The sequence below is a fragment of the Equus przewalskii genome, chromosome 19, assembly GCF_037783145.1.
Source record: "Equus przewalskii isolate Varuska chromosome 19, EquPr2, whole genome shotgun sequence".
In the NCBI taxonomy this organism is placed as follows: Eukaryota; Metazoa; Chordata; class Mammalia; order Perissodactyla; family Equidae; genus Equus; species Equus przewalskii.
The window spans coordinates 57559316-57575930 of NC_091849.1; the positions used below are offsets into that span (position 1 = coordinate 57559316).

Here is a 16615-nt window from a genome sequence, read left to right on the forward strand (position 1 = left end):
ATCATATTTAAATCACATCATAAAAGAAATGGTAGATAAAAACACAGTTATGTTTCATATATTAGACCGTGTTGATTTAATTACCTTATTGCAGTGATGATTTTAATGACTTCCTTAATCTGGATATTTAGAACAGGAATATGAGGTGATTTGTTAAGGTAGAATGGTGTTGGATAAAGAATATGCCCCTTCAATTCAAAATTGGCTTCAAAATTTATTTTTTATTAGCTGTGTAGTCTTTGAATTCTAAAAGAAGGTTGTTACAAAGACTGCTAAGTGTCAAGTCAGCAATCTCAAACATTTTGATCTCAGAATCTCTACTCTTTTAAAATTATTGGGGATCCCATAGAGTTTTTGTTTACTGGGTTCTATCAATATTGGTAATACTAGAAATTAAAATAGACATTTTTAAAACACAAAAATACATAAATACACATTACATTAGCAATCAGAGGGATGACATCATCACATGCCATGTGGTCTCTGGAAAGCTCCACCGTACACTTACAAGAAAGCGAAAAAGGGAAATAACATCTTGACATTACTATGAAGATAGCTCTTCCCTTCAGGACCCTCTGAAAGAATCCTGGGGCTCCCCAGGGATTCCAGATCACATCTGCACTAAAGTTATAAAAAATGGTAACAATTACTATCGTTAGGAAATTGGGAACCTAAAAGCGGAAGAAAATTGCAAATATAGAGAAAAGAAGAGAATGAAAGCTATTCAAGGTATATACTATTTTGATATATAACTACTGAACACGACGAAATTACAAAAACAGAACATAGCCTGATGGTGAGTATAAAAGACGTATTTAAGCTTAAATTTTATTTTGATAATAACCACTAACGTGGAGAATCAGAACAACTTCCTAAAATTTACTTTAAATTAAATAAATTTAATGACTTACCTTTAAAGTACCATTTTCAATAAATAATTGAGTAACAAATCCATCTATTGAGTTTGAGTCTTGCTGCATATAAAGCAGGAGTCCATAGGAACTAGAGGTCTGAAATTCTAGGGAGATGTTATTTTGTGGATTTAAAAACACATCCTGAAATTCTAGATAGGAATCTCCATAATAACAAACACAAGTGAAATCTGTGGAGACAGAAAGAAAATACAATTTAGGTTGGAATTGGACGTTCAATAGTTGAGTTTCACCTTATTAATACTAGCATCATGTTTTCTGAAATGGCTCATACGTGACTCTTTTCTGCCTGTTCCAAGGCTGGGCACCTGTTTACTTTGCCATAGTCACAGTGGCTTGCCATAATTTTTCTGTCTTAGGGGCTTCGTGACTAAATCTCCTTGGAAGGCAAAAATGTCTAGATGAGGGCTCTTCAAGAGTGTTTTTACGTAGATTTTATGTTACAGATCAACAGAAAGAGGAACGTTTTCTAAAGATGTCCTCATTCACTGTATATAAGATGTTGGTACAAAATTATAATTTATGTTATTGTTCATTTGATTGGGTGGCTTTTGAGGGCTGATGGAGTTATTGGGAAGTAAAGGAATTGTCACCCTTTTGTAGCAACATTATATTGTCTGAGCTTCTTGAAAAACATCTCTCTCTCATTCGTTCTTTTTCTTTTGCCTTCTGAATGATTACATTGGTGTTTTTTCAAGATTGACACCTGAGCTAACAATGTTGCCGATCTTCTTTTTTTCCTGCTTTTTTTTTTACTCCCCAGATCCCCCCAGTATATAGTTGTATATTTTAGTTGTGGGTCCTTCTAGTTGTGTCATGTGGGACGCTGCCTCACCATGGCCTGATGAGTGGCGCCATGTCTGCGCCCAGGAGAAAGCCTGGGCCACTGTAGCAGAGCGTGCGAGCTTAACCACTTGGCCATGGGGCGAGCCCCTGAATGATTACATTTTTATTAGCCTTCATCTTTCAAGTAAAATATGGAGACAGTTTGAGCAAAATGCTTTGACAATTTAATTTCTTAAATTTATAAATATATGATTAATGAAACCTAGCTAGCTTATTTCTATGAATAAGTAATTACTCTATATTATTATTAAAAGTTACTTTTGTTTAACAAATACTTGATTGATTGATGTTGACTGAGGATATTCTTGTAACAATGGTTTGTGTATCTCCTCTTTCCCTTCCTCCCTTCTGTTCCCACCACCAACCACCATATTAGAATCAGAAGAGAAGTAAGTCCGTACATACACACAAACTCTCTCTGCTTTAAAACTTCTAAATTGTTTATTCTTTTACAATTAATAGAGGAGGTTATTCATGGAACCATATGAGTTTTAGTTTGCTGTCCATCACAGGATAATACTCTTTTTAAAATCTGTACTTTAAAACCTCTACAGAGTTTTTTTTTTTTTAAAGATTGGCACCTGGGCTAACAACTGATGCCAATCTTTTTTTTTTTTTTTTTTCTGCTTTATCTCCCAAACCCCACCCTGTACACAGTTGTATATCTTAGTTGCAGGTCCTTCTAGTTGTGGGATGTGGGACACCCCCTCAACGTAGCCTGATGAGCAGCGCCATGTCCGGGCCCAGGATCCGAACCCTGGGCCGCCGCAGCGGAACGCACGAACTTAACCACTCGGCTACGGAGCCAGCCCCCCGAGTTTTTATTCTACGTGGAGCATTTTTCTTATTTTACATTTTCAATAAACCTTTAGAAATACTCTAAATTTTCAAAATTGCTAAATTCTCAAACTTGTTAGAAACTCTAAGGAAATAATCAGCTAAACCTCAAAGAAACGTTTTCTTTTTAACTAGAAATAAGAAGGTTCAAAATACTGCGAGAAAACATTAGTGCTTTGTAGACATAAAAGCATATGTTTTAATCAAGACTTTCATTAGTGAAGGTAGCTCAAAGGTTGAAAACATGAGCAATGCACTTTCAATTTTGACATTCTGATTGTTTTAGTTGTTATGTGATATAGACAGATATTTCTTCCTTGTAGAGTTTTAATGATGATGTTGAAGGCATAGAACAATAAAATTTCACACAAAATTAAATAATTTGAAAAGGTTTCAGCCATTCACTTGAATGAATTGAGGAGGGAGACAAATATTCATTTGATTTAAAGTTCACAATGTGAAAGAACATGAAATATTTTCAGACAAAATCTAATATTGCAACATGAATGTACCCAACATTGGTGAAATAAAGAAATTACTATATATTTTTAAACGCCTTAGAAAGAAATATATTGCTTAACTGACAATAGCTAACTCAAAAACTCTTTTAATTTCATTATTTTAAGATATGTATTCTATGGAATAAATTTTTAAAATTAAGTGGGTTTATGCTCCTGTGACTCGTGCTCTGTATAAAAACCCACATATGCTCTCAATTGTAAGCTACTTGAAGTCAAGAGCCATAGATGTTTGGTTCATCATTTTATCCCAAGTGCCTGATTTTATGAAGCATGTGAAACTACTTACTATCTTTTATGGGAAATACAATTGCTTTTGTTTAATTGCACTTGGAAAATTATATTCTGTTATGTTTGGATTCAAAAAATCAGGAAATAGTTTTGTATACAATATTTGACCATATTTGTAATGTTTTCTATTCCAATGCATGAATATGGATCTTATTTTACATCTCCTTTAGCAAAAATCTTAATCAAATAAAAAGAATGGTGATTGCAAGCACATAGTAATTTTGTGAAGAAAGTGTAGAGACTGTTTCCAGAAATGATGGGCTAAAGTAAAATAATAATTCCACACAGTTTTTATCATCGAGAATTAAATCATAAGTTCTTGCCTTTCAGTTTTCTTTTTCCAAATAGAAGAATCTTTATGTGAATTGTATGCCCTCACATTATAGTTATACCTCTGAATGAGTTTATATGCTTTTGGTACAAATAACCAGAAAGCCCAATTCAAAGTAGCTTCAGTAAAAGGAAGTTCAGGGATAGGGTGGGCTTTCAGATGGATGTTTGTGTATGCATAGGCTCAGCTGGCTCCTCGTAAAGACCCAGACTCCTTCTGTCTTTTCATTCTGATATTCACATGGTGAGCTTTAATCTGAGACTTGCTTCTTTTCTGATTCTAATATGGAGGCCAGTGGTAGTTTAAGTGACATACTTCCTTATTTATGTCCAGTCACTCAGTGTCCTCTATTTTCAAAAGAGGAAGGAAGAACTTTCCTATGTGTAGAATGAACCTTTCTTAGCAGTTAACTGGCTAGAACTGAGTCCCCTTCCACTGAGATGAGGATGGGGTCAGTTCACACTGAGACCTGTGGGGATGGTTTCACAGTGGACAAAATTGGTATTCTGTTGGGAAGAATGCTTCAAAATCTAACCCCAGTATTTCTCCAGATTCATGCCTTATTTACCGGCTAATATCTGACTGTTGGATTCCAAGACTCAAAGGACTCAATTTCCCAGCTAGAGACTTAACTTCCACCTCCAACTTCCTGCCTCTGCCTCTCCTTCTGAGAGGTAGCTCTTGCCTTCATTTCTAACAGCATATATTGACTATAAGGATGAGTCTAGCCACTGAAAAATTTATTGGAAATTTGGTTCTTCTTGCTAGATGGGCAGTTGCCAAATGTTTTTTGACACATAATTATGTGAATTTCCAGTGCATATTGACTCATTGACCCACTCCCATTGCATGAGGATAAAGAAAACCTCAAAGTTGTTTTAAGTGGAAAATCAGGATTCAATAACCTTGCCCTCCCCTACTGCACACAGAGGGTTTTAAATAGATCAGAAGTATAATAAAATAAATATATTTTGGAAGAAATTAATAATACAGATTCTTAGGCATAAATAAATATTTAAATTAGAACAAACGAAATAAATGAATGTGCATAATATTCAATTATTTGACATTAGGAACAATTACTCCAACAGCATATTTTCCTTTCAATAAAACAAATGTCTAGTTAGAAAAAGTAAAGGTTTCTTAGCTTGAGCCATTTTTTGTTTATTGATTAGCAGAATGTAAAATACTAAATACGTTTTAAAAAACAGAGTCATTTTTATAGTTAGTGTTCTATATTCAAGATTAAATGTGAAAGTTGGAATCTTATGACAGAATAATTCAACATCAAACTTTTCTATAAAATTGATAGTCTGATAATGACTCTATAATGACTGGATAGTTTAAATGAAGGACATATATTATTTAATCCTATTTCTAGTAGATTATTGTCAACATCAGTGTAATCCGAGATTAATCATTGAAAGAGTGATTCTGTATTGCTCTCTGGAGTATGTCTCACTAGCCATATGTGAAGAAATAATCCATAAGTAAAATGCAAAATGGCCTTTTATTTGTTTCATTCGTCTTGGAAGTAATACCTAGGAAATAATATTAGATATTTGTAATTTGTGTGTGTGTTTGCAAAATTTTCAGTTAAACAAACTATTAATTTGAGAAAAGACTATAACACTTAAATATAATTCGCATAGGAAGATTTGCTACACTGTTTCTTAAGAAACCTGTGTTGTCTTGATACTTGATTCTACCAGAAAGCAGATCAGCAACCAGGCATTAGCTGCAGAAACTCTCTGTGACTTGGTTCTCTTCATTTGTGTTGTTTGTAGAAAAAGGAGCTGGGATTTTATCATTACAAAATACTCTCCATGTTTAATCCTTTGTACTTCTATGTTCTACAAATTGTGTTTAATTCACCTTAAAATCCAACTTTACACAATCCATTTAAATTCATGTCAATTAGCTTCACATTGCCTGATAAAGCAGGAGAAAGGAAGAAAATGAACATTTATCCACTGTTTACTATATGCTAGCTTTTGATAAATCCTTTACTCAGGCCTCTTAAAATGTTGATTTTTCTGTTCCTGGCAATTTAAAGATTTATGCCATTTGAAAATGCTTTTGTAGGAACTAAGCATATTTCAAAATAAAGTATGAAATATTTGTTTCTGTCATAGATTTTCATACATTGATTAGTCCACAGACTGTAAGTCAATGACATAATTTATAGAGCAAGTATGAATCACATAATGCACAAAAACCCCAGATGTTTACAAAGCAAACAATACTGAAATGAAAACCAGAGGATGCAGTTTAAGATTGACAGAGACCCCTCAGTGTAGCCAAAGGAAATGCATGATAAATACGAACTACAGAGGCAGATTTTAAGAAAACATGTGATTGCAAGAAAAGCACAGAATTGAATACATTTTTTTCTGAAAGCAATTAACAATCTTTTTGAAAGCAAGCACAACACCTATGGTCACAACATATCACCAGCAAATGGAAAGAGATTTTCAGGGAAAATTCCTTTAATTAATAGGCACCTGTAAGGCTAAGAGATAACTGTTCAAATACAAATCAAATCATGCCACTCCTTAAAAACCTTTGTTGAGGGGCCAGCCCAGTGGCACAGTGGTTAAGTTTGCACGTTGCGCTTCTGCGGCCCGGGGTTTGCTGGTTTGGATCCCGGGTGCGCACATGGCACAGCTTGGCAAGCCATGCTGTGGCAGGTATCCCACATATAAAATAAAGGAAAATGGGCATGGATGTTAGCACAAGGCCAGTTCTTCTCAGCAAAAAGAGGAGGATTGGCAGCTGATGTTAGCTTAGGGCTAATCTTCCTCAAAAAAAAAAAAAAAATTGTTGAGCCAGCCCTGATGGCTGAGTGGTTAAAGTTCAGCGCACTCTGCTTCAGTGGCCCCAGCCCAGTTCCTGGGCGCAGAGCCACACCACCTGTCTGTCAGGAGCCATGCTCTGGTGGCATCTCACATAGAAAACTAGAAGGACTTACAACTAGAATATACAACTATGTACTAGGGCTTTGGGGAGGGGAAAAAAAAAGAGAAAGAGAGGAAGATTGGCAACAAATGTTAGCTCAGGGTGAATCTCTCCCAGAAAAAAAAAAAAAAAATTTGTTGCTGCCAAATGCCTGTGACAGAATTGCTTACTATTTACTCTGTATAGAATCTGTCCTTTTTCCTTCTGTCCTTTAATGTGGAATACCAATTATTCCAGGTAACTTACAGGGCAGTCATCCTCTCCTCACCTGCATTACCACTTCAGTCACCCCCATCCTGCCTGTACACGGAGTCTATTTCTGGGATAATTATCCCATTCCATTGGCAAGATGGTCTACTCCAAGCCAATCAGACACTGACTTAATAAGTATAGCCTCCTGGTAAGTCTTGATATTGGATGTGGCAAGTCCTACATACTGTTCTTCTTCCTTAGGCCTGTGTTGCTTTCTGTTTGCCCTGTGTCTTTTGATACAAATAGTAGAATCAGGTATACATGCAAACACCCCATTAAATAATATAAAAACTCTCATTAGAAATTGACTTGAATTCCATCATTTTTATAGAAAAAAACTGCAAGTAATTGATATCTTTGTGATACTTTGTCTTCTATACATGGACATGGTACATGTCTCCATTTTACTAGGACTTCTACAACATTTTTAATATAGTCTTATAATTTTTCTTCAAAAAGGCCATGTCTATATTTTCTTAGGTTAACTTCTGGAAACCTTATAAACTTGCTATTTTAAATAGTTTTTCATAACATTATAGATTTAACTCATTATGTTGGTATGTTGAAATGCAGCAACTGCTGGATATTGAACAACCTTGCTGAACTCTCCTATTTGTAATAATACTATGTCATCTGTGAGTAATGAGATTTTTCTTCCTTTTGTTTCTAATTCTTAAACTATCTTGTTAGCTTATTACATTGCCTAAGACCGTCAGAGAGAACACTGCACTGAAATAATGATAATGAGATACTTTTTGTTGTTTTGCTTTTGTGGGGAAGGCTGTTAAGCTTTCTCCTTTGAGTGTAATGTTCTGCTTTATTTTATAAGGGATATCTTTTAACTCAAGTAATTTTCCTTCTACTTTGCAGTTTCCTGAGATTTTTAGCAGACCTTAATATCAAATTTTATCAGTTTTTCACTTATTGATATGATTATATTGTAAACAACTTTGATATTCTAATATTAAACCTTTGTTTTAGCCCACAAATAAGCCCCATTTGTTTATAATGTGTGTACATACGCGGATTTCATTTGCAAGAAGTTGTTTTTGGATATTTGCATCTATGCTGATGATTGAGATTGCCTTTGAATTCTCATTTCTCAGGGTGTGCTCTCTGATTTTCATAGTAAAATTTTATTAGCTTCATTAATTAAGTTGGGCAATGTGAATTTCCATTGCTATTCTCTGGAAGTGTTTCTGTTGACTTATCACTCAAATTACACATCAAACTATAAAATTATGAATTGTACAACATCTTAAAATAACTATAAAGATTTCATTTAATGTGCTGCTTAGGAATCAGAATGTTGTAGTAGACAAAGTAGTGACTTGCAAGGAGATTTAGTTTTAGTTTTAATTTGGTCGCTTGCTCTGTGTTACCTTGGAGAAGTCACTTCACCTCTCTGCCTCCCGTCTTTACCCATAAAATCAGGTGGCAGCTATTATAAACTTGTAATGACAACAGATTTAATTTTAGTTAGGACTCCTGGGTTTAACTACACATTTTATCTCTTGAAATCATGGGATCTTGGATAAATCTTTTAACTTCCTTGAGCTTCTCCGTTTCCTCATCAATACAAGGGCAATCACAAGGTTGTTCTGTTATAATATATGTTGGATTGCCAGATAAAGAATTTGCTCAGTTTGTATTTGGGAAGGAAACCTCTTACAATGAAACAGAAAGCCTTTACAACCAAAATTTATTTTAAAAATAGTTGTTACGTGCGTATGCTCTCTGTCGTTTTGAGGTGTATATTTGGAAAGGTCTGAAGCATACGGTATTGCCACATTAAGCAGATCTGGGTAGAATCCGAAGGATTCCAAGGTGATGTGTAATGAGGTTGCTGTGAGATACAGAAGTGCCCTCTATTGCCATTGTTATAAGAGGAGCTCACATTTTTATTTGTTTTACCTATTTACAGGAGTAAAATACATGAATAAAACTAAATTAAAGCTGTAAATTTTACTAAAATCGTTTATGTTTATTACACTGTTCTTTACTCTTAACACCTTTACATGCATCCTCTAATTTGATTCTCACTTCAATCTGGGAAGCATGTGAAGCCAATGTTCTTAAGAACCCTATATTTGTATCTAGGAAATCGAGTCTTAGGGAAAGTAATTTGATCATAGATCTCAGAAATGGGCTTCTTTCAACAAAGTATATGTTCTTTAACACCAGTTTTAGTCTGTGTGAACAGGCCGCATATCCATTACTTTCAATATATATTCTTAGCAAATGTGGGGGATCAGAATTTGCTACCCCAAAATGTGTCTCTTTGGCTTGATTATTTTAAGGAACAAAAGAGTCAGGAAGGAACTTTGGCCTTCCCCCTAACTGCTTAAAAGAATTTAAGACAGAATACCTATTCCAGGAAGGAGCTATCACCATAGATAACTAGGATAATATGAAGTAGGAGTAATAGACAGGGAGGAAGCTGGCAAGGCCCATTTGGTCAAAGTCTTCCCCATGTCTGTCTGTCTTTGTAAGCTATGGCAAACATTTGTTTATCAAACATTTGCTTTTCCGTCTCCATGTGAATTGCCTGCCTCCTCTTTGAAGTCCCAAACCACTACCCACAATGTCCTCTTTTGCTTTTAGCTGAAGATGGTATTTAAGGTGGGGGCTTCAGTTATTTTGGCTAGTTACTCAGTTTTCCTGGGTTTCTCCCATATACATATGTTATTAAACTTTGCTTGACTTTCTCCTACTCTTCTGTCTCATGTCAATTTCATTCTTAGACCAGCCAGAAGAACCTAGAGGGTAGAGGAATAGCTCCTCCTTCCCTACGCCATTCTTTTTGAAAAATCACTCATTTGTAAGAGGTCCACTGTGGATCCTCCTATTGAATTCTTAGATTCTCTGTAATTTAAGAGAGTAGCGTGATGATAGCATCACTGAACATACAAACAGTGCCCCCCTTTCCAGTGAGCTCCAAAGTGCTTACAATCTAGTGTTTGAGTATAGCTTTCTTTAAAAAAAAATAATTTATAAATAATTATTGAGCTCTTAGCTAGCTTAAAATAAATATTTAATTAATAAAAGTACTTTGAAATAAGGTCATACTTAATCATTGAGATAACTTGTATAATTTTCCCTTCTTTTCCTTCTGCTATTTAATGTTTAAGGAATATTAAAAGTCACGTGGGATTTTTTAGGTAGGCTGGAAATCTACTTACTACTTAAAACATAATTTGGTGAGGAAAATATGTTTCCACAGAGAAATGAGAATGTGGCAGCACTGGGGAAACCTTTATTATCTTCTTAAAACTTTTCATCCTCTTGATGAACTAGTTTACAGAGAAAACAGGATGAGTGACTCAGGATTCTTCTGCTGCTCCCAGGCTCTAGTAGTCTCATGCAAATTCATGCAAATTCAGGAAGAATCCATTGTTTCAAAGCTGAGAAGTCCTTATATTTATTTTTTTAATTATTCTGACAAATTACATTTTTTATTATAAGATTAGCAGTAATAGACTCTAGGGGGCAAAACATGGACAAAAATTAAGAAGCCATGTCACAATGTATATTCATCAGAAGCCACACATTCAGACTCTAATGGTCGCCCATGATACATTTTGGAATAAAGTAGCAACTTAAGTTCTAAAACCTAATTGCTGATGTGTATTGCTTGTGAATTTTCAGTAAAATAAAGTGCAAATGCAGTTACCAGTAATATCCTTTATTCAACATAATAAAAGGATCTGTCTTAATAACTTATGTTATAACTAATGAAACTTGAAAACCTCTTTCTAATTTTCCAGATATATTACTATTTATGTGGGGCAACATTACAAAAGTAAAATATTTTCCTTATGCTTAAAAATTGAATAGTTAATTCTTCACTCACATGTAATTAAATACAATTATAAATACTTTACATTTACTCACCTAATATTCTTTTTTCATATATTTTATTTTATAATCTATGATATTACCTCAATAACGTCCATAGACTAATTGTTGCCCTCAAGCTCTTTAGGCAATTATCAGCTTAGTTCTTTTCAGTCCTCAGACTTTACGATAGATAAGAGGAGAAAAAGAAGTGTTAATAGTGATCATCCATATTTCCCCTTATTCCTAGCTATCAGTTTTTAATCAAATGTAATTTCAGCTCTTCCTTTGATCTTTCAACATTGTTAGCGGTTCAAGACTGATTTCTGCTATTAACCTAACCAGCAGCTGGTCCCAAGGAAGAGTACAAAAGAAAAACACACTCATGCTTCTCAAAAATGTGCGACGCAGATACATAGATAAAAGGGAGACTATGCCAGTAAAAATGTACAGATAATATGATTTTATACACACATACACATATATGAGTGTGTCTACACACACACAGCAGTCTTTAATTTACCCATTGATGGGAGTGGTTCTTGCATGTGAACGTTTTCCTCAGATGTGACAGGTTAGAGGATTTATTTTGAGAACAGCTACTTTTAGGAAACTCTAAGAACGCCTACTGGCCACAAACACTTTAGTACACCTTTTAGTGATAGGAAAGTTCTTCATTAAAATAAGTCAAGGCATAAATCACATATGTATGTCATGTTTTCTCACTTATTTGTACTGTGTGGCATTTTTAGCCCTTTTGGAGTGAAGTGTGGAGAAAAGAAAGAAGAGATGATATATTTTTCATTGCAAGAGTGCAGGAGAGAAGGTTTACAGGTCCAAAAAGTGACATGCCCAGCGTGGAGGTAAGCGGCCGGGGAAGTCAAGATGAGGAAGGAAGAGCTGTGGAGGTTGATGCATGGTGACCGTCCTGGGGGTGGCGTTAATGGAAAGTTGAGGAACAAGCTCATGAAGTACAGAGTTTGTTTTCCTTTGACCCGCTTTGAAAATATTATGCCTTATTTTCTTTATATTCCAGTGAATACAGACATTCCGGTGGTCTAACAGAGACACATTTATATTGCTGAAAGATAATCTGGTCAAGAACAGTAATTCTTACAGTAGGAATATTGGGTCTGGACTCAGAGGACTTGAAGGGGAATCATTACTTCATTGCTGTGCAAATTTTGGGCACAATATTAAACTTCGGAAAGTTTTAGTTTTTCCATGGCACACATTTTGAAAGTTGACTCTCTTTTGATTTTGGAGCAATGATGTGGAACTCATGCTACAGAATAAAATAGCTAAGTTGACTTTCCCTTTATTAAGCAAAGCAATTAAGTTTTCATTCCAGAAAATTACTGATATTTTACATAATTTATCTATATTGTACCTGTAAATGAATGGATAACCAAACATTTTAAAAGCCACCATTTGACTATAAGCCTTTAAAATGTGTCAATTATTAGAATGTCTCAAAACTGTAATAACCACTTGATATTTCTGTTTTTCCTAGTATTAAAACAAACAACTTAAACTTTGCAATTTTATTGAGGACTAATTTTATACTGTAACTTAAAATGCATCTTTTTAATTCCAAAGTAAAGATACAGATGCATTAATTTAACTTAATTTGAGTGATATAAAGCTTAAAGAACAAATTGCAATAAAAAGCGGGAAATAAAAGATATGGATTTCCTTGAGAAAACATCTTGTAAAGATTTGAAGCTTCTTGTCATCTGGATGTCCTTGTATATCTCACTGGGCTCGGTGGGCTATGCAGGATAACCTGACATATTAAGGTTAAAAATTAGTCTGATTTCACTCAAGGACTGCTGGATATGTCAGCACGTAGATGGTTTGGTGAAAAATGAATCAACTCTAAAATGTTTAACTAGTGGGATTTTTCCTCCACTCTCACTCACACCTCCAGGCATCCAGTGTCACCACTTCCGCAGGCTTTGTGGATTCTGTGCTATGAATCACCGTGCTTCTCTGCCTTTCCCACTGCCAATTTCAGTTTCCATATTCTGAGGTCTGTTCAGTCTATTTCTACTTGTTCAGTTGTTTTTTATCTTCCAAGATTTTATGTCTGTTTTCTCCCGTGCCATTATCTTTGTCCTAGTGGGTTTCTACCTTAAAAATATATTCATATATTTTGCTCAATATTTGTGGGATTTCAGGAGGAAGTGGAGGTAAATTTATGTGATTAATTCATCATCTTTAACTGGAATGCTAATTTTTGTTAATCTACATCTTTCAGTTAGCAAGGCTACAGAGTTCCTTTCTTACGTTCCTACAGAATTGCTCCTAAGTGTAGTTAATTCTCAGCTTTAGTCTTAAAGAGCCATACAAAATATGTGTGGACTGTGCCTCAGCCTATCAGGATGGGATTACAGTTCTCATCTTCGATTTGTTGAAGTTAAAAGTTTATCAATAGGGCCGGCTCCATGGCCCAGTGGTTAAGTTCACGCGCTCCGCTGCGGTGGCCCAGGGTTCGGATCCTGGGCGCGGACATGGCACCACTCGTCAGGCCACTTTGAGATGGCGTCCCACATCCCACAACTAGAAGGATGTGCAACTAAGATACACAACTGTCTAAGGGGGGGTGGGGGAGTTGGGGGAGATAAAGCAGAAAAAAAAAAAGATTGGCCAGAGTTGTTAGCCCAGGTGCCAATCTTTGAAAAAAAAAAATGTTTATCAATAGATTCTATGCCTATAGAATCTTCCCTCCTTTAGGAAAGCATTCTACATCATGACAAGTTGTTTTACCCTCTATCTACATCTATAAATATGACTTAAGCTATTGCTGCCCACAGGTAGATCCTTACATTCTAGAATCTACTGTCTTGGAATAATATTTTTTAATTCAAGGCTTCATATAATATTGTAAAGCCAGTGGGAGACCTTGGATGTACCTGATAATTTGAGTTTTTCAATTTTTGGAAGTGATAGGAAGGTGGGAATTATGCATTTAGATGCATAATTTAGTTTATAATATAAAATACAAATCGAAACTATTTTGTAAAAGCAGTGTCATTATGGATGTAGCACAAAGTGAGACCAGATATTTTCTCAAAGTTGATAGATTTGCTAATTCTAACAAGAAAGTGTCATAATTGAATAATCAGATTCCATTTCCTTGAAATATTTTTGAAGAATGTAGGGATAGATATGCCCAACACTACCTACTGCTGAAAAAAACACAAACATGTTGGCTAAAATATTTTAATAAACACTTTAGATGCATTGTTGAGCTGAAAAAGGATCTCGAGATCTTGATATGGAAGTTGGAACCCATACAAATGGAAGTGAAATGGAGACATATTTCTGAATGCTGACCTTCCCTGTGGAATTCTGGAGCTATTAAACTTCTGTGTCAATGGTCCAATGGAGCACAAGATACAAAAGGAAAGTTTCGGTCCCATTCAAGAGTGGAATCCAAGAAATCCTGACATAAACTGAACTCCAAGAGGGAGCTACGTGTAAACCTGCGCTCTAGAAGAAGTTGGCAAGGAAATGACTGTCTGGCCATAGTGCTGGGAAAAGAGAAAAATAATATTCTGAGAATTTATAACCAAAATTCAGCCCTCTTGGATGTTTGCAGACTGAATTCATTATATATATATTTCTAGATGTATTAATTTAACATATTTATGTGTGGGGGGTATATATACGTATAAATATATATACACATTCAGGAAAAAGCCTCAAATCTAGAATTTTTTGAAATGGAGCACAGTTTGTAGCACCTAGGCATTTAGCAGAAACAAAAACACAAAACCTAAATAGAAAACACATTTCAAAGCCAGAGTTCAAAGAATTCCTGCAAATAAAACTCTAAGGCAAGGTGCTTCCAAACAATGGTCAAAAAATCCAAAAGAAACAAAGCACCATGAGCAACATCTATCGACAAGAGTATAGGAAACACATAGACTTCAGTTAGTGAAATCTGACACAGAATATAAAAGTTTTGTTCAATATGTTTAAAAAAATAAGAGAGAGAACTGAAAATGTAAAGAATGAGAGACTATTATATATGACCAAAAGGATTGGAAAAAGAATCAAATAAAATTTTTAGAAATGAAAAATAAAATATTTTAAATAAAAGCTAAGTGAAAGATGCAGTTAAAAAGGCCATTAGCAGTTAAGTTTGCACGTTTCACTTCAGTGGTCCAGAGTTCGCCAGTTCGGATCCCAGGTGAAAACCATGCACCGCTTGTCAACCGATTCTGTGGCAGGTGTCTCACATATAAAGTAGAGGAAGATGGGCACAGATGTTAGCTCAGGGCCAATCTCCCTCAGCAAAAAGAGGAGGATTGGTGGTGAATGTTAGCTCAGGGCCAATCTTCCTCAAAGAAAAGAAAGGTCATTAATGTACTGCAAGGGTGATCTGAATAAGTCATCCTGAACTCAGCAAAGAGAGAATACCAGATAGAAAGTGTGAAAAACAGCTTAAGAAACACGCTGGATAGAGAGGGAAAATCTAATATACATACAGCCAGAGTTCAAAAGGATAGAAGAAAAATAAACAGAGAGAAGCAATATTGAAGAATTAACGGTTGAGAATTTTGCCAAGTAAAGCGACCTGAACAAAGGTGTGCAGATGTAGATAAGACCATTCAATGGCTGATTTTTGGGAGAAAAAAGATAGAATTAAAAACGGAAAACAATATTAGATAAAGAGAAAAGCAGAGATGAGAGACAGTGTTCAAAGACCCTTGTATTTGTTAAGAGTATGGAATAAATACTGATAAAATTTACACATTGTAAATATGCATGATAAAATTTCAAAGATTAACATTAAAGGAATAGAAACAGAACAGCTATCTTACAATTTTAGCGGAAAAAAATAAAAAGACAGCTCCAGCAATCAAAAAGTAGTCAAGGAACAAAAGACAAAAGAAAAAATCAGAAAATGCAGGACAAAAATAAGATGATGTAATATTTCTAAGTGTATCTGAGACACAATAAGTATAAAAGTATTGCACCTGACTCATCTTTTTGCCATTTACCGTAACAAACCAAAACCTAAGCACACGAAAAAGTTGTTTTCCAAACTTCTTAACTTTGTGGCAAGAATACTTTCCTTAAGTTTTAGCATATCAACAGAAATGTTGGGGGGAAAGCAAGTGTGACTAGTGAGGGGAAAGTAGGCTATGGGGAAATACCCCAACAAATTAAAGAGTGGAAGGATTTTTAGTAAGAGTTCTAAGATATGAGGAAGAAAATGTATGGTAATGGAGCATAAAGTGTTAAGAGTCGTCAAAACCCTCCTAAAGAATATTAACATGAAGGAGAAGACTTTATTTAACGTTATTTAAAAACTATAAAGCTCAAGAACAAGTGAGTATTGACCTTTTTCGTCTAAAAAGATGAAAGGAACAAAATAGATGGCCTTGCGAGCAAGAGAAAAGGGAGCAACTATTCAAAAATGATACTGAGCAATTTTTTATCATTATGAACAAAATTGAAATTCTTCATAAGTAAAAGTCATATGGAAAAATATCAATTCTATGTGGCCTAAAGAAGTAAAAGAGGAAAACATCTTTTTAATGCTTTTGGCAGAAGGTACAGCTGAATGTTTTTGTGATTTGAGGAAAGAGAAGTATTTCTTTAAAAAGACACCAAAAGAATAAATCACAAAAGAAAGGATGGATAAGTTTGAGGACATTAAATTGAGGACTTCGGTTAATCTAAAAACACTAAAGAAAATAAGAGAAAGCCACAAACAGCAAGAAGACATTGCAAAACATATAATTGACAAAAGATTAGTATCCAAAGTTATGCATAGACAAGCTAAAAGCATAATCCAA

At 34.9% G+C, this 16615-nt stretch overlaps 1 protein-coding gene across 1 annotated transcript in view; it reads right to left on the reverse strand.

Annotated features, from left to right (window-relative positions):
- LOC103546271 (protein eyes shut homolog) overlaps positions 1-16615 on the reverse strand; it is a 1017652-nt gene that overhangs the window by 549232 nt on the left and 451805 nt on the right. Inside the window, exon 16 of the mRNA XM_070583910.1 lies at positions 912-1102. Coding sequence (XP_070440011.1) covers positions 912-1102 — 191 coding nt within the window. The remainder of the gene's footprint in view (positions 1-911; positions 1103-16615) is intronic.